At 45.0% G+C, this 24,209-nt stretch overlaps 1 protein-coding gene across 1 annotated transcript in view; it reads left to right on the top strand.

Annotated features, from left to right (window-relative positions):
* The window catches only part of nbas (NBAS subunit of NRZ tethering complex), a 227,784-nt gene that overhangs the window by 48,362 nt on the left and 155,213 nt on the right, over window positions 1-24,209 (top strand). The window contains 7 exon segments of the mRNA XM_056294466.1: window positions 5,635-5,721; window positions 6,169-6,253; window positions 6,255-6,323; window positions 12,863-13,048; window positions 16,035-16,208; window positions 18,681-18,814; window positions 22,025-22,087. Of these exon segments, the coding sequence (XP_056150441.1) occupies window positions 5,635-5,721; window positions 6,169-6,253; window positions 6,255-6,323; window positions 12,863-13,048; window positions 16,035-16,208; window positions 18,681-18,814; window positions 22,025-22,087 (798 nt within the window).

Genomic DNA, 24,209 nt, shown 5'->3' with positions numbered 1-24,209 from the left:
TTTCAGATGAAAGTTCTCTTTTTCTGGCCATTTTGAGCGTTTAATTGACCCCACAAATGTGATGCTCCAGAAACTCAATCTGCTCAAAGGAAGGTCAGTTTTGTAGCTTCTGTAACGAGCTAAACTGTTTTCAGATGTGTGAACATGATTGCACAAGGGTTTTCTAATCATCAATTAGCCTTCTGAGCCAATGAGCAAACACATTGTACCATTAGAACACTGGAGTGATAGTTGCTTGAAATGGGCCTCTATACACCTATGTAGATATTGCACCAAAAACCAGACATTTGCAGCTAGAATAGTCATTTACCACATTAGCAATGTATAGAGTGTATTTCTTTAAAGTTAAGACTAGTTTAAAGTTATCTTCATTGAACAGTACAGTGCTTTTCCTTCAAAAATATGGACATTTCAATGTGATCCCAAACTTTTGAACGGTAGTGTATATTTCATATATTTTCACTGCAGGCGACACAGTGGCGCAGTGGTTAGCATGGTCACCTCACAGTACAAAGGTCCTGGGTTCGAGCCCCGGGGTTGTCCAACCTTGGGGGTCGTCCCAGGTCATCCTCTGTGTGAAGTTTGCTTGTTCTCGCTGTGTCTGTGTGGGTTTCCTCCAGGTGATCATGTTTCCTTCCACAGTCCAAAGACATGTAGGTCAGGTGAATCGGCCATACTAAATTGGTGTAAATTATGTAAATGTGTGTGTGTGTGGGTCCTGTGATGGTCTGGAAGCCTGGCGACAGCATCTCCCTGCCTGCCACCCAATGACTGCTGAGATAGGCTCCAGCATCCCTGCGACCCTGAGAGCAGGATAAGTGGTTTGGATAATGGATGATTGGACATTCTCAGGAGGGCATCCGGGTAGCGTAGCGGTCTAGTCTGTTGCCTACCAACATGGGGATCGCTGGTTCGAATCCCCTTCTTACCTCCGGCTTGGTTGGGCGTCCCTATAGAAACAATTGGCCACGTCTGCGGGTGGGAAGCCGGATGTGGATATGTGTCCTGGTCCTTGCACTAGTGCCTCCTCTGGTCGGTCGGGGTGCCTGTTCAGGGGGGAGGGGCAACTGGGGAGAATAGCGTGACCCTCCCACACGCTACATCCCCCTGGTGAAACTCCTCACTGTCAGGTGAAAAGAAGTGGCTGGTGACTCCACGTGTATCGGAGGAAGCATGTGGTAGTCTGCAGCCCTCCCCGGATTGGCAGAAGGGGTGGAGCAGTGACCGGGACGGCTTGGAAGAGTGGGGTAATTGGCCAAGTGTAATTGGGGAGAAAAAGGGGAGGGGGGGAAGTCACATCTTTAAACACTAAATTTTTACATTGACAGCATTGAAGAAGAAGAAAGCCTTTATTTTCACTGTATAGAATACAATGACAATAGGGAGTACTTTAGATAGCTCTCAGACAAAAAAACAAAACAACAAAACCCCAAAACAAAAGCATTTTGAAATACGTTTGTTGCAATTGTCCTTGAAAATTGAGGTGTATGATGTATTTAACTTGGCAGCAGTACTTGTAGACATTCACATGTGCATATACACCAACCTGAACATAAAAATGCATGCATACAAGCACACACATATGACCGTGAGTGCACGCACACACTCTCTAGTCTTTCAAACAAGACACACATCTCTGCAGAATGCAGTTGCTGCATCTTGAATTAAAATGCTCTCATGCCCGATACAGATTTTGTTCAGAGGACAGACATAAAGGTCTCCCTCAACTCAGTTCTAATCTCAGTCACTGCAGTCTAAAGGGAACACACACACACACACACACACACACACACACACACACACACACACACACACACACATTTGTGCATACCACCATGTGCACATATCCACTTACATGGCACACAGACACGTGGACATACAGAGACACACGCACACAAGCAGACACACGGGCAGACAGACATGCACACACAGCGTCTGCTCAAGGGCTGACATTGTCAATCGGGACAATGAAATGAAAGGACAGCGAAGTAATTGCAGCCTCTAAATTTACATACAAACAAAATCCAAACAAATCAAAATGATACAATAATAGATGCAATCTGCCCTCCCTCATCACATGCAAGCAAACACACACACACACACACACACACACACACTGACAAAAATACCCACACTAAACACACATACACAGTCACACACTCGTTCCGTCTTTGAGTCAGAATGTCAAAAAACTATCCAGCCAACATTAATTTTCAGCTGTGTCAATCTCAGTGGATTTAGATTTTTTTTTTTTGCAGCGCTGCAGTTGTGTACAGATGAACACATGTAGCAGTGGGTATTTTTCATTTGTTTGCCAGTGTATTACCATTCCCAGCATGCGTGTGGTAAACGGGAGCATTGTCTTGCGTTCTGGACTTGCCATACTTTACTCCCTGCGATTTCGGTGTCGGATATCAGGACGGGTGGGGCGGGGAGGATTGTTGGGGTGAAATAGTTGAAGTGGGAGTGTTTAGGTTGGAGGGAGAAGTCATCCCTCACCCCTTTATGGCTTCCTAATAGAGGTGACAAAGTGGATTTACTGATGAGTGCTCCTGGCCATCCATCCAGCTGTTTTGCTGGCCTCCCTCTTCCTCTCCCCCCTTCCGTGCACTCTTACTTTTCCTGCTTTCATTTCCTCTGCCCCTCCTCCTATTCTGATTGTGTGTGTGTTATAACACACACACAATCAGAATAACCCAAACCTTCACACATACCACTGTCTCTCTCCTGTGTTAGCCGTGTCTGTGTTTGTATGGAGTCAGGCGGATGTAGCTCTGCAGTGGGCATCCATCATGGCTCTGCCACCGTAGGCTGTTTCCTACTTTCCTCAGCCTGTGAGCACCAACTGCTGCTCTGGCAGAACTCAGTTGTGTGCTGCAGCAGACGGTGTCAGCTCCAGCCATCTGTCTGGGGCTCACTAGCTAGACACGAGTCGTGCTCCACTGAAAGGGGAAGATTTCCTTCTGAAATATGGAGCAGGCCTGGGAGGGAACTTCCAGACGTTTCGAGGAGTATTGAGTCGGGATGTTCTGAGGCCTGTTTGTCTCGCACAATATTCATGGAAGACAATTCTTCTTCAGGGCAAACCAACAGGCACAAGTAGACACAGGCAAACGGAAGACAAAAACACGCACGCGAGGTGAAAAAAAATTGCCAGTTCCAAAATCACTGCGCATCTTCATCTCCCTCTATTTTCCTCCCCTGCCAACCTACTCCCTCCCTCTCTAAGGTTGATGTGAAGTAGATTAGTGCAGCAAGTGTGGAATAATGCATTCTACCTATCGATATCAGAACTCTCACACCAGTTTTTACTTTCCACCCTTTAACCTGCCTCACTTTAATAAGGCAAGACAAACAGGGAGTTATGGGATGAAAAAAGGCAGTGGTTCACTTTTTTTTTATCCCCCCCCCCCCCTCCTTTTTCTCCCCAATTGTACTTGGCCAATTACCCCACTCTTCCAAGCCGTCTCGGTCGCTTCTCCACCCCCTCTGCCGATCCAGGGAGGGCTGCAGACTACCACATGCCTCCTCCGATACATGTGGAGTCGCCAGCCGCTTCTTTTCACCTGACAGTGAGGAGTTTAGCCAGGGGGACGTAGTGTGTGGGAGGAGCATGGTATTCCCCCCAGTTCCCCCTCAGCTGTGAACAGGCGCCCCGACCGACCAGAGGAGGCACTAGTGCAACGACCAGGATACATACCCACATCTGGCTCCCTAGCCGCACACACGGGCAATTGTGTCCGTAGGGACGCCCGACCAAGCTGGATGTAACACGGGGATTCAAACCGGAGATCCCCCTGTTGGTAAGCAACGGAATAGTCTGCTACGCTACCCGGACGCCTCAGTGGTTCACATTTTGTGGTCATTTTTTATTGTATCTAGGTGAGAGTCTCTTGCCTTTGTCTCCCTAGCTTGAAGTTTCCTGCTCCAAATAAATACATGTGGTTGTTGTGGTCAGAATCGCTGCACTTTTGAGTGTTCCTATAAATCACACCCGCTGCCAGGACAGCTCTTATGAATTTTGCACTTTGATGATTATTTATGGCAATGCTTTAAAACTGCAGCAGCATGTGCATTTTGGGCCTTTAACTGTGCCAAAGGTTTAGATGATTTGTAGCTTGCACCATCCCCTTGAGTGTTACAACCACAGGACATATTTTTCTGTCCAACAGACAAATAGATAACAACAAGAAATGTATAGATCCTAGTGGAAAACAGATAAACCATGGTGTCTGCTTTTCCAGTGCCAAGGGTGTGTCTGTGTATGTGTGTGTGTGTGTGTGTTGGGGGGGAGCATGTATGCTTTTGTCAGCGTCTGTGCAGGTTTGTCTCAGGGTCACGTCAGCACTGACACATGAGGTTACACACTCACTCCTCGTTTTGGTTTTGTTTCATGTACGTCTGCTTTTTCATCTTCATCAGACGTGTCATAGTCAAGGAGAAAAGGAAGCAATAAAGCACCACTCCTGTGAAGTTAATTTGAAAGTATTCAAGGCCCTGAATAAAAGAAGGGGGCACCACTGAGCCTTTTTTTTTTAAAAGAACAAAAAGCCCCCCGTGTTTGCTGTTGGGCTTTCGTTTTTATTTTACATACCTCCCACTCTTATTCGCTGCTGCTTCTAGTTCCAGTGTTCTGTTAATTTCCTCTCAGCAGAGTTTTCTACAGTTTATGGCCATTTGCAATTTGCAACAGTAAATGTCTTTGCTGATTTACCAGACACCATTACAGGGAGAGTGAGTCGGGCGGTGGGAGCCGTTTGTTTCTTGGCTTCTGGCCAGTCATTGGTCTTCATTTTAACATGCAGTTTATATTGGTGTGAGTAGGGCAGACACAGGCAGCCATATGCCATGTGGTACTGAGAGTGTGCAGGCTTTCCTTACAACCAGTCTCTACACTTCAACCAATCTCAACATGCCCTTGGCACCTCATGGCACATGGTTGCCAAAGTATTTCCTCCCCAGGGGGGTCCAGGTAGCATAGTGGTCTATTCCGTTTCCTACCAACACGGGGATCGCTGGTTTGAATCCCCATGTTACCTCTGGCTTGGACAGGCGTCCCTACAGACCAAATTGACCGTGTCTGCAGGTGGGAAGCCAGATATGGGTATGTGTCCTGGTCGCTGTGTTAGCGCCTCCTGTGGTTGATTGGGGCGCCTGTTCAGGGGGAAGGTGAACTGGGGGGAATAGTGTGATCCTCCTCCCACACACTACATCCCCCTGGCAAAACTCCTCACTGTCAGGTGAAAAGAAGCGGTTGGTGTCTCCAGATGTATCGGAGGAGGCATGTGGTAGTCTACAGCCCTTTCTGGATTGGCAGAGGGGGTGGAGCAGTGACCGGGACAGCTCGGAAGAGTGGGGTAATTGGCCAGATACAGTTGGGGAGAAAAAGAAAAAAAAGTATTTCCTCCCCCTTGTAAAATGTAGATATTTTCCCCTCAGTCTCCCACCAAATGTCTCTCTGTTTGTGTATCTCACTGTCTCACTGTCTTGATTGGTTTCTCTCTCTCTCTCTCTCTCTCTCTCTCTCCTCTCTCTCTCTCTCTCTCTCTCTCTCTCTCTCTCTCTCTCTCTCTCTCTCTCTCTCTCTCTCTCTCTCTCTCTCTCTCTCTCGCACTGTCTCTCACTCTCTCTCAGTCTTGATGAAAATGAGGAATTGGTGTTGATCCCGTGGGATGAGCAGAGACACAGAGAGATGGATTGGTGTGAGGCAGAGGAGTGCAGGTAAACCACTGACTTCACTGTTTACATCAAACATATGGCATTTTGGCATTGCACACAAAGGCATCGTGAGAACTGCAAGGTACCATCACTCCGTCGTGTCATTCCCACTGAGGTTGTGTGATAACAGACCCTCCGGTACCACACGATATGGAAGCATCACAGAATAGAAATCATCTCAGCTATCCAAATTCATGTGGTGAAATTTATTGTTTTCTTTTATGTGAACACTTCTTATTGCTTTGCAGTATGGTATACTGAAATAACTGATTATGCCATATTTTACCGCAGGGTAAAATTGTAGTATTATCGCAACCCCATGTACAGGGTAAAATGTTGTGATTGAGGTAAGACCATGGCAGCAGAATTGAGGAGTCATTTTGTCACATACCTAGTCAGTCTCTGTCCATTCTTCTCTCTTCCTTGCTCCCTTACCTTCTACCCCCCAAGAGCGGTGTTGGACCAGAACCTGTGTGATGACGATAGCTTCCTGTATGAGCAAGCTCCAGAGATGCTGCGATTCTGTACTGCTACACCCCTCTATCCAGCTGCTGACTGACTGGTACCTGAGCAGAGCCCAGGACATTGAGTCCTGCTCCAGACAGGTAGGACGGATTTTCCCGTTGCACACATCCATGTGAAGACAATGACCCCTAAAGAAGGCTTGAGGCAGAATAAAAGGGAAATTTGTGTATTTGTGGGGTGGTGTTGGTGGTTAGATCCACAAAGACAGTTGTGCCAGCCTCCATCATTCAAGGCAGTTTTGATGCCATCTATGACAGGGTCATTATCATACCTGCCATATGGACCTGTAATGAAGTATAACTAAGGCTTCTGTCATCTGAGCTTCTGTTGCTGCCATAATGGCCTGGCTCTTAAATAGGACTTGTTTAGTGGAGTAATGAGATGTATCTGCCAGGGCTGTCCACTCTACGCCCACACCATCCACACCAAAGGCTAGCTCTCTCTCTCACTCCCCCCCTTCTCTTTCCCTTTCTTCGTGTTCTCGCTCTCTCTCTCTCTTGCTCTCTGTCTTAACATAAAGGCCAGTCAAATCACAGTGATAAGTTTGCTTTTTATTCCTCTATTTCCCCTCTTTATTGGTCGTTTTTTAAAACAACTGGGAAACGAGCCTTTTATCCTCCGTTTCAAAGTGAGAGAGAAAGAGAGGGAGAATGAGAGTGTGTAAAAAGGGGGTCTTTGTTCATCTCTAAGAATCACTCTGGAGCTCTCTTTCATTCTCTTCCATGTTCCTCTTTAATTGGACCTCATCTCCTTCCCTTGACTCACACGCTACTACAGAAGCCTCGTGGGAGCATCCCCACCCCTTTTCACTCAATCTTTCTCTCCTACACTCTCTCTCTCACACACACACACACACACACACACACACACACACACACACACACACACACACACACACACACACACACACACACACACACACACACACACACACCAGAAACGTAATGGAACAGCCTCTGGTGCCATTTCCTAAACACTTTCTTCCTCGTTCCCTCTCTTACCGTCTCGTGCGTTCTCTGTCTTGCTTGTGCCCTCCTCACACCCCCTCACTTGGCAGTGTTTATGCTTGGGAGAGCATTTTAATGGAGAAAAACGGCATTTGATCGAGAGGAGCCACATCAGAAGTAACTTCTCAGAGTGTGCTAAACCAGTCAGAAAAAGGGACAGAGCAAGGAGCCTAGTAGGGAAGACCAACAGAGAGCGAGAGAGGAAATGAGTAAAAAGTGATAAAGATAAGTTAAAAAATGATGTACGGAACAAGTGAAGGAATATTGGGGTAAAATTGGGAAAGGGATATCCCATGGAAGGATGGTCAGTGGCCACAAGGAGGTGAAAGGGGAAAAGGACATTAAAGACAAGGTTTTTCCTAAAACGATGCGGCACACAAACTTTAGCTGGAAGAGATGGGGGTGAATTGGAGGACAGACATAAAGAAGGAAGAGAGGCATCGGCAGGAGATCAAATGGAGGCAGGATGGTAAGAATTCTGTGAAAATGAAGCCAAGTAGAAGAGAAAATAGTTGAAAGGTATTGGGAGGAGTTTGGCGAAAAAAGAAGTATCGGGATTTGAGAGAGGACAAAAGCAGGATCAAATCGAATAAGAAAATTAAACACAAGAAATCTGTTGGGATAGTTAGCGGAAATGGTACAGAAAGAGAGAGGAAGAGGATGGAGGGGAGGGGAATGGACCGATGGGGAGTGCAGAGCGACAAGGCCGTAATTAAAAAGTGGGAGATTTTTAACATCTGAATTGTCTCTGATTAGCTGGGGAATGTGTCTCAAGAGATTAGGAAAGTGAGGAAAAGAGGGAAGGGAAGAGAGAATCTTAACTCAGATCAATAGGCTTCTCTCTTTATTCTCTAATTGTTTGGGCTGTGAGTCAAGGTGAATCAGCTTTTTTTTTCTCGCTTAATATATATATATATATATATATATATATATACTATATATGTGTGTGTGACAGTGTATACTGCATGGGAACACTTTTTTGTGTGTGTGTGTGTGTGTGTGTGTGTGTGTGTGTGTGTGTGTGTGTGTGTGTGTGTGTGTGTGTGTGTGTATGTGTGTGCATTGTGGCTAACCATAGCATCAAAAGGCCATGATCTTTTAGAGGTGAGGGGCGAAGAAATCATCACCACTGAGGCCAGAGGCATCTCCTATTGATTGGCAACCCACACTGTCTGTCAACAGGTAGCCGAGCATCGACTGGCAGGGTGCGCTGCCTGTATAGGTGGCCGGATATCGATTGATTGCTCTCCTGGATGGAATTGCATTGATCAGCTCAGCAGACAACCGGAATCTCTTTTGTCTTGTGATCGGGCGCAGTAATAGCTGGATATTGGTAGTAATTGACAGGTGTGATTTGTTTCTGATTGTGTTTCTTTTTACTAGTCTGTTGTATCCTACCTTCAAGTGACTGATTTTGATTGGATTTGAAAAGGGTGAGGTGGCACAGCAGCGCAGTGGTTAGCACGGTCGCCTCACAGCAAGAATGTCCTGAGTTCAAGCCCCAGGGTAGTCCAACCTTGGGGGTCAATCTGGGTCGTCCTCTGTGTGGAGTTTGCATGTTCTCCCCATGTCTGCATGGGTTTCCTCTGGGTGCTTTGGTTTCCTCTCACAGTCCAAAGACATGTAGGTCAGGTGAATCGGCCAAACTGAATTGTCCCTAGATGTGTGTGTGTGTGTGTGTGTGTGTGTGTGTGTGTGTTAGCCCTGTGATGGCCTGGCAGCCTGTCTAGGGTGTCTCCCCGCCTGCTGCCCAATGACTGCTGGGATAGGCTCCAGCATCCCCGCGACCCTGAGAGCAGGATAAGCGGTTTGAATAATGGAATGGAATGGATGGAGGATAGATATCTGCGTGAGATTGAGGAGATACAGAGAAGCTGAGAAATTTGAGTGTTGATATCAGTGTCAAAGGCATTCTGTTTTGTAAACAGAGGCTGACTATAAAGCTTAGACTGTTTTGGTAAGAGGCAGTATGTGGTTGGATGACATTTGGTACAAATAACCACTTGAAGCTCTGTTAAGTGTTCTTTATCTGCATTAGATTATTGTAGAGGATCTTGGGCATTCATGTGGCTCATAGGTTAGTCACACAGGTTGCTTTTCAGCTGTTATTGAGCTTAACTTAGAGCAGTATAAGCTCGTTAGGCCGCTACACATTGTTATTCTTTTTTTTTTTAACTTCATTGCCAAAAACAAGTGTTTTCTCTGCCATTATAAGACTTTTGCACATTGCCCAAGTCGATTGAACGAGAAATATTAGGGGAAAAAAAGTTGTCAATATACAGGTCTCAAGCTAAAATATCTACCATATAAAAGCATTTTGCCTGTCAGTCTATGGATGTGCAGCCTCCTAGGCAGGCCCTCACACGAAAGTGAAAAAGTCTTGACATGGAATGACAGAGGTCAGGTTATCATAATTTAAAAGCCCCTATTAAAAGACTTGGAATGTGTTTAACCATTGTGCTTTTCATGATATAAAATGAATGACGACGAATGGCTCCTCTGCTGATTGACTTTCATTCATAAAACAATGGTAAGAAAACAGCTCAGCCATGGGAAATGTTTTATTGTAGCTACTGAGATGATTTCAAGCTGTGACTGTGATTACTCTTGAAATTTATTTTTATAGTGGCGTTTTAACATTGGATAATATGGCACTTCCGCATGGCAGCGAGGTGAGTAAGGCGAATTATTTTTGGTTCATCTAGTGTTCCCCCAGTTCGCCTGTGCTGAGATCAGCAGTGAAAGATTTGCTGGCTTGCGAAATACAATCGACTTCTTATTTACTTGCAAGACTCATACCTGAATAAATAATGTTTTGGTTTTGACACTGTCGCTGCCTGATCTAAGTCATCTGTAGATTTGAGTCATGCATTCACACGGTTGACTCAGATCGGGCAGCGACAGAAAGCAGCGTTGGTCGAGTGAGCTAAAGTGGAGGAGAGGGAGCGGCAATAGCGAGAACAAACGTTTTTCGAAGATTTTGAATCGCTGCAACTATGACACGTTCTTCATCATACAGTAATAATGGTACAAAAAAATTTTAGGCTGATACATCCAGTAGTTTGCGAGATTAGCTGAGCACACACACACACACACACACACACACACACACACACACACACACACACACATGCGCACGCGAACAAACACATTCCCATCAAAACAAAGTATAAGATTCCTAACTACGGTAATCAATTGATGTCCATCTCTTTCTATAAATAGGCAGTTTTACTTGTAGCTGGGCAGTCATGTGTTCCGTCATGTAAACATGTTTGACTTTTCATAATAGTTGAGCAATTGTGGGAGGGTTAGGTGTCATCCAATTAATAGTAACTACTACTCTTGCAACCATCAACAAAACATGCAGTATATAACACTGGTCCGTGGTAAACAGGTGTTCAGGTAATACTTTCAATAAAAACAGTAGTGGGTCCAGCGGAGCATCCTTTTCCAGAATTTTCTACATTGCGTATGCATTTTCATATTGCATACCCATGCAATGTGAAGCTACAGATGGATTATACTGATGGAGAGGGAAGTTGATGCCTTTGGTCACTATTGCCTGTTGGATGGATGACTGGCACTGTGGATCTCTAGATAGAGAGGGCTGCAAATTTGCCAGTCTGTTATACACAATAGAAAAGTGCAGAACAGAATATAATAGAGAATACTTAATGAAAAAACATATATATTTCCATAACCTGCTTATCCAGCAAAATATGGATGTGGTAGTATGTATCAACACACAATAAATATGCATTTTTTGTGCATAAGACTGAAGCTGTACTGTACCTCGGAGTGAGTTGTGTAGTTTGCGCATGATCCGGTTGGAAGCAAAGTGGTCTAGCAGCTGGGTCATAGCTGGCAGAGATCCAGAAGAACAGTACTGGGATGGGCTGATCTATAACTCTGTGATTTAAAAAAAGAAGGGGTAGAGGGGTAGCACCTTACCTCAGCAAGGGCCCTTTGGCTAAGGACGACGTCCCTCCTGATAGATCTGGTCCTCCTGCATGCCTGTATGGTACTTCCCATGGTGCCCAGTACAACCAACACATTGGGATAGGAGAAGGGAACTCTGATTTCAAATCCACCTGCTGCCTTGTGGGTTGATGCCTCTTTAGGCAAAGGCTTGGAGAAGGAAACACTCTGACAACAAAACCACCTGCTGCCTTGCAGGTTGATTCGTGTTTAGGCAAAGGCTAGGAGAAGATAACTCTGAATTCAAATTCCCGGGCACAGTCTACCCTGCTGTCAGTACCCGGAAAGGGTAAACCAAGAGTCAACCAGTCCCCGGGCACTGCACGGCGGCTGCCCACTGCTCCTAGCTACACAGCTAGGATGGGTTAAACGCAGAGTGAATTTCATTGTATGTATGTACAAATGACAAATAACGTGTTGTGGGAGTGCAGGAATTAGGAGACGGAGAGATCGAATCAAGTCAATTTCGTTTACTCGCCACACATAACAACACTGATACAGCACAATCCCTCGTGGCAACCAGCTAACTGCTAGGCTGCTGCAAACATGGCTCCCCGGAAACCCCAAGCAGTGCCTACGTCAGCATTCTAAAATGTCTGCCTTAAAGGAGCAGCAGCCCCTGGTGAATCTACCCTCAAATGTGTATCACCACAGTATTCTGTTCTATTCTAGAATGGTGCACTTGTCATGTCCAGCACTAAGGGTGTTGCGATATACCAGTATTGACAATAACTGTGATGATGTTTGACGTTTTTCCAAAATGTCTGTATTTTCAGGCAGTCCCAAAACATGTGTATGGTCATAAACAGTTTCTCCAACATTTGATGGTAGAGTTGTTATTAAAGACACAAGCTGTCAGCGGGGTCCAAAAGAACCTCAGTTTAACCTTCCAATCAAATTCTTTGCATAGCTGGCTCTCAACTCCCCCCCCCCCCAACATCTGGAACACGTTTCCCCAGGCATCATTGTCCACTATTGTATTCATCTCCTGTTCCCATTGTCCTTTGATATGTAGAGTATTTTCTGACTTTTTTTGATGCAAGGTGTTCAAACAGATGTATAAAATGGGCTTCTATATTGTTTGGTTCTCTTTTAATATTATCCCAGTCTGTATTTTTTGTGATATAGTGTCTTATTTTTAGATATCTATATAGGTCACTCGATGGTAAGGAAAACTTATCTTGAAGTTGTGAAAAAGATTTAGATATGTTTCCATCAAACAGTTAGTTAATTGTATTCAGCCCACTCCCAGCCCATCTTTTATAAGCATTATCTTCCCTACTATGTGCGTGGCCCATGACAGAGTTATGGCTCCCTTTAGTTGCTTTTGGACTGAGTTCCAGACCTTCAGTGCATGTTTGAGCCATACATTATTCATTTTAATTTTTTTTCCGAGACTGTTGTCTAAGAAACGGAAGAGTAGATAATGATATTCCTGGTAAGGAATTTTGTTAAATAGAAACCCATCCAGTCTCTCACATTTTTATTCATAATTGGTTGTTTATTTGTCTTGATGTATGCTCAGTTGTTTGTTCTCCCTTCAGCATTCTGTCCGTGATGTTACTTTTTCTTTTGTTTTTGTTCGATCTTTAATTTTATTTTTCCTGCAATTTGCTTTATTCTCCATCTGTCAGGTGGACTGTGCCTTGTCGTTAGTGCGCCTGGGGAAGGAGCGGGAGATCCCGAGCCTGGAGCTGCTGTGCGACGACCTGGTCACCATGGAAACTCTGGTGTATGAGACGTCTTGTGAGCTGAGTCTGACGCTGAAAAACCTGCAGCAGCTCAGCAACATCCACAAGCTCCGCCTCCTCATGCAAAACGTAGGTGTCATGCCGCACACCTCCATCATGCGTGCTTACCACCAATATCGACTTTGTGAAATGGGACCGTGCATCCTAAACGCTTAGCCAATTAGGATGTACGGTCTTTAGAACTATGATCCACATGAAATCAAAAAATTATTGTAAATCAAACATTTTAATAATCCCAATTAAACATTTGGATAATGTTTTTCTTTTTTTTTCTTTTCTTTTTTTCTTTTTTAGTTTTGTATTTTAGCACCTGAGGTGGCATGGTGGTGCAGTGGTTAGCACGGTCACCTCACAGCAAAAGGTCCTAGGTTCGAACCCTGGGGTCATCCAGCCTTGGGGTTAATCCCAGGTTGTCCTCAGTGAGGAGTTTGCACAGTCTCCCCGTGCCTGTGTGGGTTTTCTCCGGGTGCTCCGGTTTCCTCCCACAGTCTAAAGACATGTAGGTCAGGTGAATCGGTGGTACTGCATTGTCCCTAGGTATGTGTGTCGGCCCTGTGATAGACTGGTGGCCTGTCCAGGGTGTCTCTCCGCCTGCCGCCCAATGACTGCTGGGATAGGCTCCAGCATCCCCATGACCCGAATATGGGTAAACGGCTTGGATAATGGATGGATGGGTGGATTTTAGCGCCTATCGCATGCTGTTCCATATCCAACATGCAAGTTCCTTCTCCTTTTCTTCTTCATTTCCTTCTGTGTTGGCAGACTCAAAGCATTTCCTCTATAGAAGCCATTACATTTGAAAACTTAATGGGAATTTTAGATCAGCCCTTCCGGCACTGATCTAAAAAAATAGGCTAGCATATAGAGGAGCAATTACAGAACGCTAAAACATTGAACGGCTGTTGTTGTGAAAATGCCAGCTGGAAAAGGTGTCAGATTTGGCATTTTTAATATAAAAAAACAGATTACATCTTTAAAAAAATCAAAAATACTTTAAAGATTCTTTTGCAGAAATGTTGGAAGTATCTCAGCTTTAATCTTTAATTTGTATTTTGGTGGTACAAGGCTGTCGTCTGACAACAGTGGTAGGAACATTGGTGTGTAAGCGACATTGTACCAGGCATTACAGTAACCAGTCCCTGTGGAGTCTTCTTAATTGCGGTTAATCAATGCAAACTTTAGCCCGTGACGCACACTGCCAAGAGGGTCTGCCAGCGCACACAGGCAGGCAGCCAGCCAGCACATGTAGCAGGCCGCAGTAACACATGCTGTTTGACTGGTACTCCCTCGGTGCAGTTTTGTGTGTGCGTGAAAACATTAAACAGCATGTGTTTACCAAGGTCTTCATGATTAAGTCCTTGTTTGGGCAGTGTCTAATGCACTTGTTTATTGGTGAAACAGGATAGCAGGCGGCACCGTGCAAGTAAGCAGCTATATCTCTTTTCTCATCTCTGAAATATTGGACTGATTGGCCCGGCCTGATTTATTTTGTCTGGAATTGATAGAGGAAGAGGCGCTTTTGACATGTGCTTCATCCTGTATCCTGAATCTGCTTCATTTGGTTAGGGCAAACAGACTCCGGTGGAATGTCAACTGAGCGTCTAGTCGGCTTTAGAGGCCAGCTTAACAAGTAGACTTCGTAACATTGTGATGATAGACATTACTTGGATCATTAAACATTGAATAAAAATGCAAATTTCGGACCTTTTTGAATTCTTTTGTTGAAACTGCTTTAAGTTTTAGCTGCATTGAAATAAGCACAGCATGTGATGTGTCCAGAGATGGGCACATGGCGTGGTGAAGAGACATTCAGGGATGGTCACGGCATGTAATATTTTCATGTATCACCTGCTCAATGTGATCTGATGAATAATTTGCTCAATATTTCATTGCTAAGTTGTTTTTTGTGATTTGAATTTCTACAAAGGCTTAATCACTGTAAAAAAGTATGCATCAAACTTATACTGGCATCTGGGTGGTGTGGTGGTCTATTCCTTTGCCTACCAACATGGGGATCACTGGTTCGAATCCCCACGTTACCTCCGGCTTGGTCGGGCGTCCGTACAGACACAATTGGCTGTGTCTGTGGGTGGGAAGCCGGATGTGGGTATGTGTCCTTGTCGCTGCATTAGCGCCTCCTCTGGTTGGTCGGGGCGCCTGTTGGGGGGGAAGGGGGAACTGGGGGGGAATAGCGTGATCCTCCCACGTGCTATGTCCCCCTGGTGAAACTCCTCACTGTCAGGTGAAAAGAAGCAGCTGGCGACTCCACATGTATCGGAGGAGGCTGTTTTAGTCTGCAGCCCTCCCGGGATCAGCAGAGGGCGTGGAGCAGAGATCAGGATGGCTCGGAAGAGTGGGGTAATTGGCTGGATACAATTGGGGAGAAAAAAGAGCATCTATACTAAATAATTCCCGAATAATTCCTATCATGAAGTAAAACCTACATAGGTTCCTCAGTATTGGCCAGTGGGGAACACAGTGACTTATCTCTGAAGCCAAATAAAATTGAAAATTATAGTCTTTTTTTGGGTGTAATGTATGGATTAACACTGACACAGTTCTGTTCAATAGCTCCTTTTTTATGTTTCCACTGATTTTGATTTTCTAATAATCAAAGTTTGAGAAGGAAAAAGCTTGCTTGACAAAAATATAAGATGTTACACTATTGTTGAACTGCATCAGAGCTCTGGTATACAGAAGGGATCTGTGTAGTGGTAACAAGTGTGTAGTAGTCCAGGTGAATAACATTAATGTTAACACCCCCTAACTAACATTTATTGCGTCATTTCAATTTTACTGTTGTGTAGTGTTAGTAAAGACTTAGAAGTTTGTTTTTCAGAACCACATATCTCCTGGAAGCATAAAGATACAACCAAAGAGATTGCTGTGTAGAGTCGCATATCACCGCAGTCTTGACTTTCCCAGCATTTTTTGACAGGGAGCGCAACATCTCCCATACCCTCATTCACATCTTGTGCACGTTTTTGCCAGTCTATTTAATATGGAGCTTTACATGAAGGGTGGATTCTCACCTCTTGTGTCTTTCCACTTCTAGTCCAGTGTGGAGCACTACGTGAAGGATGCCTTCCAGTGGATGGTGCCATTCTTGCACCGCTGTGAAAAACAGACGGCGGGCGTAGCGAAGGCTCTGGTCAGAGAGTATTTGGTCAGTCTGGCGCAGCAGGACCTCACCTTTCCCCTGATCATCTTCCAGCACTCAAAACCTGATGTAAGTGCCAGGATACCCATGATCACACACACACACACATACACACACACACATACACACACACACACACACACACACACACACACACACACACACCTGCAGTTACACTCCAGAACACACATAGACATCAAAAATTGGAGATGAACATACACACGCGCTTGCACACGGCATCTTTGACTGTACTGATTTCAGGGCCAGTGTTGAAGCTCTGCTCTGTAAATTTGATACTTATTCACCTATAGGGCACTGTCAAGGACAGGTTGCCTGGCTATTAGAAAAAGTGTTGCACACATACACACACACACATACAAATACAATTGATTTGACTTGACACACAAACACACATACACACACACACACACACACACACACACATTTGTATGTACACACACATATACAAACCCCAATTCCAGTGAAGTTGAGATGTTGTGTAAAATGTGAATAAAAACAGAATACAATGATTTGCAAATCCTTTTCGATCTATATTCAATTGAATACACTACAAAGACAAGATATTTAATGTTCAAACTGATAAACTTTCTTGTTTTTTGCAAATATTCACTCATTTTGAATTTGATGCCTGCAACACATTCCAAAGAAGCTGGGACAGGGGCAACAAAAGACTGGGAAAGTTGAGGAATGCTCAAAAAACACCTGTATGGAACATTCCACAGGTGAACAGGTTCTTTGGAAACAGGTGAGTGTCATGATTGGGTATAAAAGGAGTATCCCTGAAAGGCTCGAGGTTCACCACTTTGTGAACAACTGCATGAGCAAATAGTCCAACAGTTTAAGAACAACGTTTCTCAACGTACAATTGCAAGGAATTTAGGGATTTCATCATCTACAGTCCATAATATCATCAAAAGATTCAGAGAATCTGGAGAAATCTCTGCACGTAAGCGGCAAGGCCGAAAACCAACATCCAATGCCTGTGACCTTCGATCGCTCAAGCGGCACTGCATTAAAAACCGACATCATTCTGTAAAGGATATTACCACATGGGCTCAGGAACACTTGGGAAAACCATTGTCAGTTAACACAGTTCGTCGCTACATCTACAAGTGCAAGTTAAAACTCTACCATGCAAAGCGAAAGCCATATATCAACAACACCCAGAAACGCCGCTGGCTTCTCTGGGCCTGAGCTCATCTGAGATGGAGTGACGCAAAGTGGAAAAGTGTGCTGTGGTCTGACGAGTCCACATTTCAAATTGTTTTTTGGAAATCATGGACGTTGTGTCCTCCTGGCTAAAGAGGAAAAGGACCATCCAGATTGTTATCAGCGCAAAGTTAGAAAGCCAGCATCTGTGATGGTATGGGGGTGTGTTAGTGCCCATGCCATGGGTAACGTGCACATCTGTGAAGGCACCATTAATGCTGAAAGGTACATACAGGTTTTGGAGCAACATAGTATGCTGCCATCCAAGCTACGTCTTTTTCAGGGACGTCCCTGCTTATTTCAGCAAGACAATGCCAAGCCACATTCTGCACGTGTTACACCAGTGTGGCTTCGTAGTAAAAGAGTGCAGGTACTAGACTGGCCTGCCTGCAGTCCAGACCTGTCTCCTATTGAAAATATGTGGCGCATTATGAAGCGCAAAATACTACAACGGAGACTCCGAACTGTTAAGCAACTGAAGTCATACATCAAGCAAGAATGGGAAAGAATTCCACCTACAAAGCTTCAATTAGTGTCCTCAGTTCCCAAATGCTTATTGAGAGTTGTTAAAAGGAAAGGTGATGTAACACAGTGGTAAACATGCCCCTGTCCCAGCTTTTTTGAAACGTGTTGCAGGCATCAAATTCAAAATGAGTGAATATTTGCAAAAAAACAATAAAATTTATCAGTTTGAACATTAAATATCTTGTCTTTGTAAGGTGTTCAATTAAATATAGGTCGAAAGGGATTTGCAAATCATTGTATTCTTTTTTTATTTACGTTTTACACAATGTCCCAACTTCATGGGAATTGGGGTTTGTACACACAACACTCACCCAAGTAGTAAAACTGACAGAAAGTCATGGCATTCATCACATATGCATACAACGAGTGGTGAATGGTGAATGGTCTGCATTTATATAGCGCTTTTCTAGTCTACCGACCACTGAAAGCACTTTACAATGTATGCCTCGTATTCACTCATTCATATTCACACACAGATGACGGAGGCTGCCATGCAAGGCGCCATCCTGCTCATCTGGAGCAGTTCATCTGGAACGAAGCACCACATTATTAATGCACATGCACACACACCTTCAGAGTCAGTATACCTTCTAGTACTACATGTACTGAATGGTGGAAGTTATTACTGATAATGATGTCCCTAATGACAGTAAACACAATGACCTCTCCTCTCCTCTCCTCCCCCCCCTCCTCTCCTCTCCTCTCCTCTCCTCTCCTCTCCTCTCCTCTCCTCTCCTCTCCTCTCCTCTCCTCTCCTCTCCTCTCCTCTCCTCTCCTCTCCTCCAGTGCCAACAGAAGATCATTGGGGACCCAGACCAGCTGATGGCGGTGGCATTGGAGTGCATCTACAGCTGTGAGGGAGACGACCAGCTCAGCCATTGTTATGACATCCTGGAGTGTCTGCCTCAGAGAGGCTATGGGTGTGGCAACGCGCGCGCACACACACACACACACACACACACACACACACACACACATACACACTGCCATGTGGACACACACTGGTCCACATAGTTATCCCCTTGAGTGCTGTCTCTACAGTGTCGTCTCCACTGCCGCCACATTTGCTCGGTCACAATTTCAAATAGCCAAACACTTGCAATCCTCGAGCTGTGGAGATGGCAAGGAACACCATCGTACTTTTATATTGATGGACAGTCTGAACTCCTGCCATCCCCTCCCCTTTTTTTTCCTTCTTGCCCTCTTTTTTGCCCCACCTCTCTCCCAGGATCTATCACTAAACCTCACAAATCAAGTCAAAGCGTTTTTTTGTCATATGCACAGTTAAAAACAAGTTTCCCTGTACAATGAGATTCTTCAACTACCCCTACCTGTGCTCCTTTGTCTCTTTCTCCTCCTCACTTTTCATCCCTTTCCCCGAGGAGCTATCAGCTTAAACATAGGTGCTGCTTTGGCAGGATTTTTTTCCCCCTTCTTTCCTCTAACATGTCTTTTTACCCTTACTATAGTCAGTCTTAGTATTAGGAGGAGGAGTAGGAGTATTAATATGAGTACTAGTATAGTCATTATTATTAGAATTGTTGTTATTATTGAGGTAGATTTCTCCCTCGGGTTTTAATTTGAGATGTGCGTGTTGTTATGCATGTTAGTGTGAGACATTTGGGATTGGGAATGAAAATGAATGGGTAGGTTAAGAGGAACAGGTAGTTTCAACATGGCACAGGTGGATCATCACACATTACGCAACTGGTGACCCATCTATCTCAGCCTTAGAAAGAACTACTTTTGAGAGAATGTGTCACAGGCCATCTATTTCTCCTGGGTGCACTGGCTCCCCCCCCCCCCACCTTTTAAAAGATGATTTCGAATGACACATCATACCAATGTACACACTCTGTCAGAATGTAAAAAAAAATGGTGCTGAAATGGAAAATGATTCACTGCTCCTCTTTTCAGTGCAATGCCAAAGAGAGAGGACTTTCTGTAACAAAGACATTTATTAGTGGAGTCTGTAGGCTAATTTAAAAGAAGGAAAAACCCTTTCAGTTCTGCAATAACTATTCCTTAGGGGAAAAATGGTACGGAGTAACATCCGTGTAATACAGGATCTTTAAAACAAACCTCAAAAGTAAATAAACCCACAAAATATCAGAACTCAAAAGAGGGTCAGTGAGAAAGTAAGTTGAAATCTGGTGCCTATTGAGGTGCAGTGCTACAAACTTAGAGAGCTTGTACACCCCATGTTCTGCTTCAGAGAATCCACTTAGAGAGAGAGAGAGAGAGACGTACAGCGAGAGAGAGAGAGACAGAGAGAGACCCCCAGGGAGCCTCAGGAGGGGCTGGAAGTAAAGACATTGCATGGATGGGACACAAATCATTTCCTCCACACACTACCACTACTACTACTACCACAACTACTACTACTACACCACTACTCCACACACAAGCAACTATTATGTTGAAATATTTTCATAGCGGGGCGGCTCGGTGGTGCAGTGGTTAGTGCAGTCGCGCCTCACAGCAAGAAGGTCCTGGGTTTTGAGCCCCAGAGTAGTCCAACCTTGGGGGTCGTCCCGGGGTTGTCCTCTGTGTGGAGTTTGCAACGTTCTCCCCGTGTCTATGTGAGTTTCCTCCGGGTGCTTCGTTTTCCTCCCACAGTCCCAAAGACATGTAGGTCAGGTGAATCGGCCATGCTAAATTGTCCCTAGGTGTGAATTGTGTGTGGGAGGGTGGCCTGGCGGCCTGTCCGGGGTGTCTCTCCGCCTCCCACCCAGTGACTGCTGGGATAGGCTCCAGCGACCCTGAGAGCAGGATAAGCGGTTTTAGATAATGGATGGATATTTTCATCGCGTTTAGTCATTGTGAAGCTCTTTAAATGGGCTTGATTTTTATTTCACCCTGACACTTTAACTGAGTTGAATGTGGCAATATCCCTCGTAGTATGAGATACAGCAGGTGTAACGTCATGTAAGATAGCCTTCCTTTTCAAAGGGTTTGAATTTGCTATACTCTATTGTATATGCTCCAACTTAATATTTCTTCCAGGGAGGATTTCCTAATCTCCAGAATTGGCGTCCCGGCCCCAGGTATATTAGAGATTTGAAAAACTTGGAGGGAAACCCATGTCTTGGTTGCTTCAACCTAATTTTCTGAATTTGTGTGAGACAGCTTAATTAGGTCTAAATCTGCTCAGGAGGAATGTAATGCGCAATCCACCCTTGGAGAGTGGAAAAGGGAAATGGGCAGAGGATTAGTTGCAGTGTGAGCGAGAGAGAGAGAGGAGACGAGAGAGAGAGAGAGGAGAGAGAGAGAGAGAGAGAGAGAGTGAGAGAGAGATGAGAGAGAGAGAGAAGAGAGAGAGAGAGAGAGAGAGAGAGAGAGAAGAGAGAGAGAAGAGAGAGAGAGAGAGAGAGAGAGAGAGAGAGAGAGAGAGAGAGAGAGAGAGAGAGAGAGAGAGAGAGAAAACACGGAGAAAAAAAGACGGTTGCAAATAGCCAAAGAAAGTTTGAAGCAAATGTCAGAACAGAGGAAAAGAATGATGTGTTAAGAACTGATTGAAAAGGCAATTTAAGATTGTCTTCTGTGTGTGTGTTTGTGTGTGTGTGTGTGTGATTGTAGTGTATGTGTGTATCATGCTGTGCTGACATACGACGTATATCAGCATACAACACAATAAACTCACAGATACAAATTAGTGCGCGCTTACAACGCGTGCGCACACACACACACACACACACACACACACACACGTACACGCTTTGCTTGATCAGGGTCAGTTCTTTACCGGAGGACAGACTGGCTTGACCCAAAATTCTTAGCCTCTTGGCAAAGCATCATGGGGTTTTATTTTTAGCAAGGAAACATTGTAGTCCTGCAGTAGTGGAACACACACACACACACATACACACACACACACACACACACACACACACACACACACACACACACACACACACACACACACACACACACACACACTCATTTATCTCTACATAGCAAAGGTGATTTGTTAAAAAACATGTCCTTAAAAAGTTAAGCAGAGGACATCAAGAGTAAGATACTGAACTCGTGTGTGTGGTGTGTGTGTGTGTGTGTGTGTGTGTGTGTGTGTGTGTGTGTGTGTGTGTGCACGCACGGATGTGTTTTTGTGGTGTTTTTTCATCCTACAGGCCAGAGACTGACATCACCTCATCACTCCATGACCAAGTGGACAAACTTGAGAAGCACCTCAGGTACACACGCATACCTGTCTCTCTCTCTCTGTCACTCGCTCTCTCTCTCTCTCTCACGCACTCTCTCTCTTACACATGCACACATGGCCAATAAATGGTAACCTTCCCTTTAATTTAAAAGCTCCCTATGTCACAAATACATGTAAACTCCCCTCCTCCTCACACTTACCTAGGGAGGGCCGTAAAAGGCATCAGCCAGTGTCAGTGGAGGAGTTCCTTTAGCCATCATTCTCCTTCCTCTGCATCCCCACACTAAACCCTCACCCCCTCACCAGCTCAGTTGGGCATCCTTTTTCTCTCTGGCAAGCCCCCCCCTTCATGTTCTCCTCTACACATTGGCAGGCCATTCAAAGTGCTGAGGGAGAGCAGTCCATCAGTGGAGTGATTAGTGCTGCTTCACCAGGGAGATGTTAGCTTTGTAGCATTAGTTATTAACTACACCCCTCCACCAGCAGCAGCTCCATGGACGGATAAACACACACGCACGCACGCACACACACACATTCTTACGCAGACACACATGCAAACGTACACACATACAGACATACAGTACTGGGATGCACACAACCCAATATCAAAGGTGAGTACCCTGCGTCCCATGGTACTCAGACGGCCTCAGGCCCTTTTCTCCGTGATTACAATCTCTCCCCCCCCCCCCCCCCCCCAGGGTAAACTCACTAGGAGAGAGGGGATGAGGAGGATGGAGGATATAAAGGCCAGGGAGAGGAAGGCCTATAAAAGGGGGATGGAAAGAATAGGGAGATGGAGTAGGCAGTAGTTATGCACCATGTTGTCACTCAGTATTTGCCTTTTCTTGCAAAACCTTCACCTTTACGTATTTACACACACACACACACACACACACACACACACACACACACACACACACACACACACACACACACAGAGTTATGCCCATATGTTATACAATTAACATATGCAGGGGGATTGACAATGAACACACAGACAACATGTATTATATGGTCATTTTGTCTTTCAGTCTTTGCGTCTCGTTCCCTCTTTCACACAATATTTCAATTTTTTCGCTCTCTCTCTCTCTCACTACACACACCACACACACACACACACACACACTCACACACACACACACACACACACACACAGAGTTATGCCCATATGTTATACAATTAACATATGCAGGGGGATTGACGATGAACACACAGACATGTATTAATATGGTCATCTTGTCTTTCAGTCTTTGTGTCTCACTCCCTCTTTCACACAAATATTTCAATTTTCTCTCTCTCTCTCTTGGTCTCTCTCACTCTCTCTCTCTCTCTCACACACACACACCCGCACACACACACACACACACACACACACATACACACACACACAGGGACCTGTTTGCTGTGGTAATGAGGTGCAACAGAGAGGGAACATCTTTAGCAGAACGACCCTGTTGAGACCAGGGCTGCCATGATGATCCCATACCAACACACATACAAACACATGCAAATACCGATGCACACAGATTAACATATATGTATGTGTACATGACATACACAAACGCATACCCATCTACTACTACTATTAGTTTCGGCTGCTCCTGTTAGGGGTTGCTACAGTGGATCATCCGTTTCCATCTCTTCTTGTCCTCTGCATCTTCCTCTGTCACACCAGCCACCTGCATGTCCTCTCTCACCACATCCATAAGCCTCCTCTTTGGCCTTCCTCTTTTCCTCTTGCCTGGCAGCTCCATATTCAGCATCCTTCTCCCAATATACCCAGCGTCTCTCCTCCACACATGTCCAAACCATCTCAATCTTGTCTCTCTTGCTTTGTCTCCAAACCCTCCAGCCTGAGCTGTCCCTCTAATATAATCATTCCTAATCCTGTCCTTCTTCGTCACTCCCAACAAAAATGTTAGCGTCTTCAACTCTGCCACCTCCAGCTCCGCCTCCTGTCTTTTCATCAGTGCCACCACCTCCAAACCATATAACATAGCTGGTCTCACTACCATCTTGTAAACCTTCTCTTTAACTCTTGCTGATACCTCTCTGTTGCAAATCACTCCTGACACTCTTCTCCACCCACTTCAACCCGTCTACACTCTCTTCTTCACGTGGTAAAAGCATGGAATTCCTTACCACTGCCCATG

Source organism: Lampris incognitus, chromosome 15, assembly GCF_029633865.1.
Source record: "Lampris incognitus isolate fLamInc1 chromosome 15, fLamInc1.hap2, whole genome shotgun sequence".
NCBI classification, from domain to species: Eukaryota; Metazoa; Chordata; class Actinopteri; order Lampriformes; family Lampridae; genus Lampris; species Lampris incognitus.
Note: the sequence above shows the minus strand (reverse complement) of the source record. Positions and strands in the feature narration are given on the sequence as shown.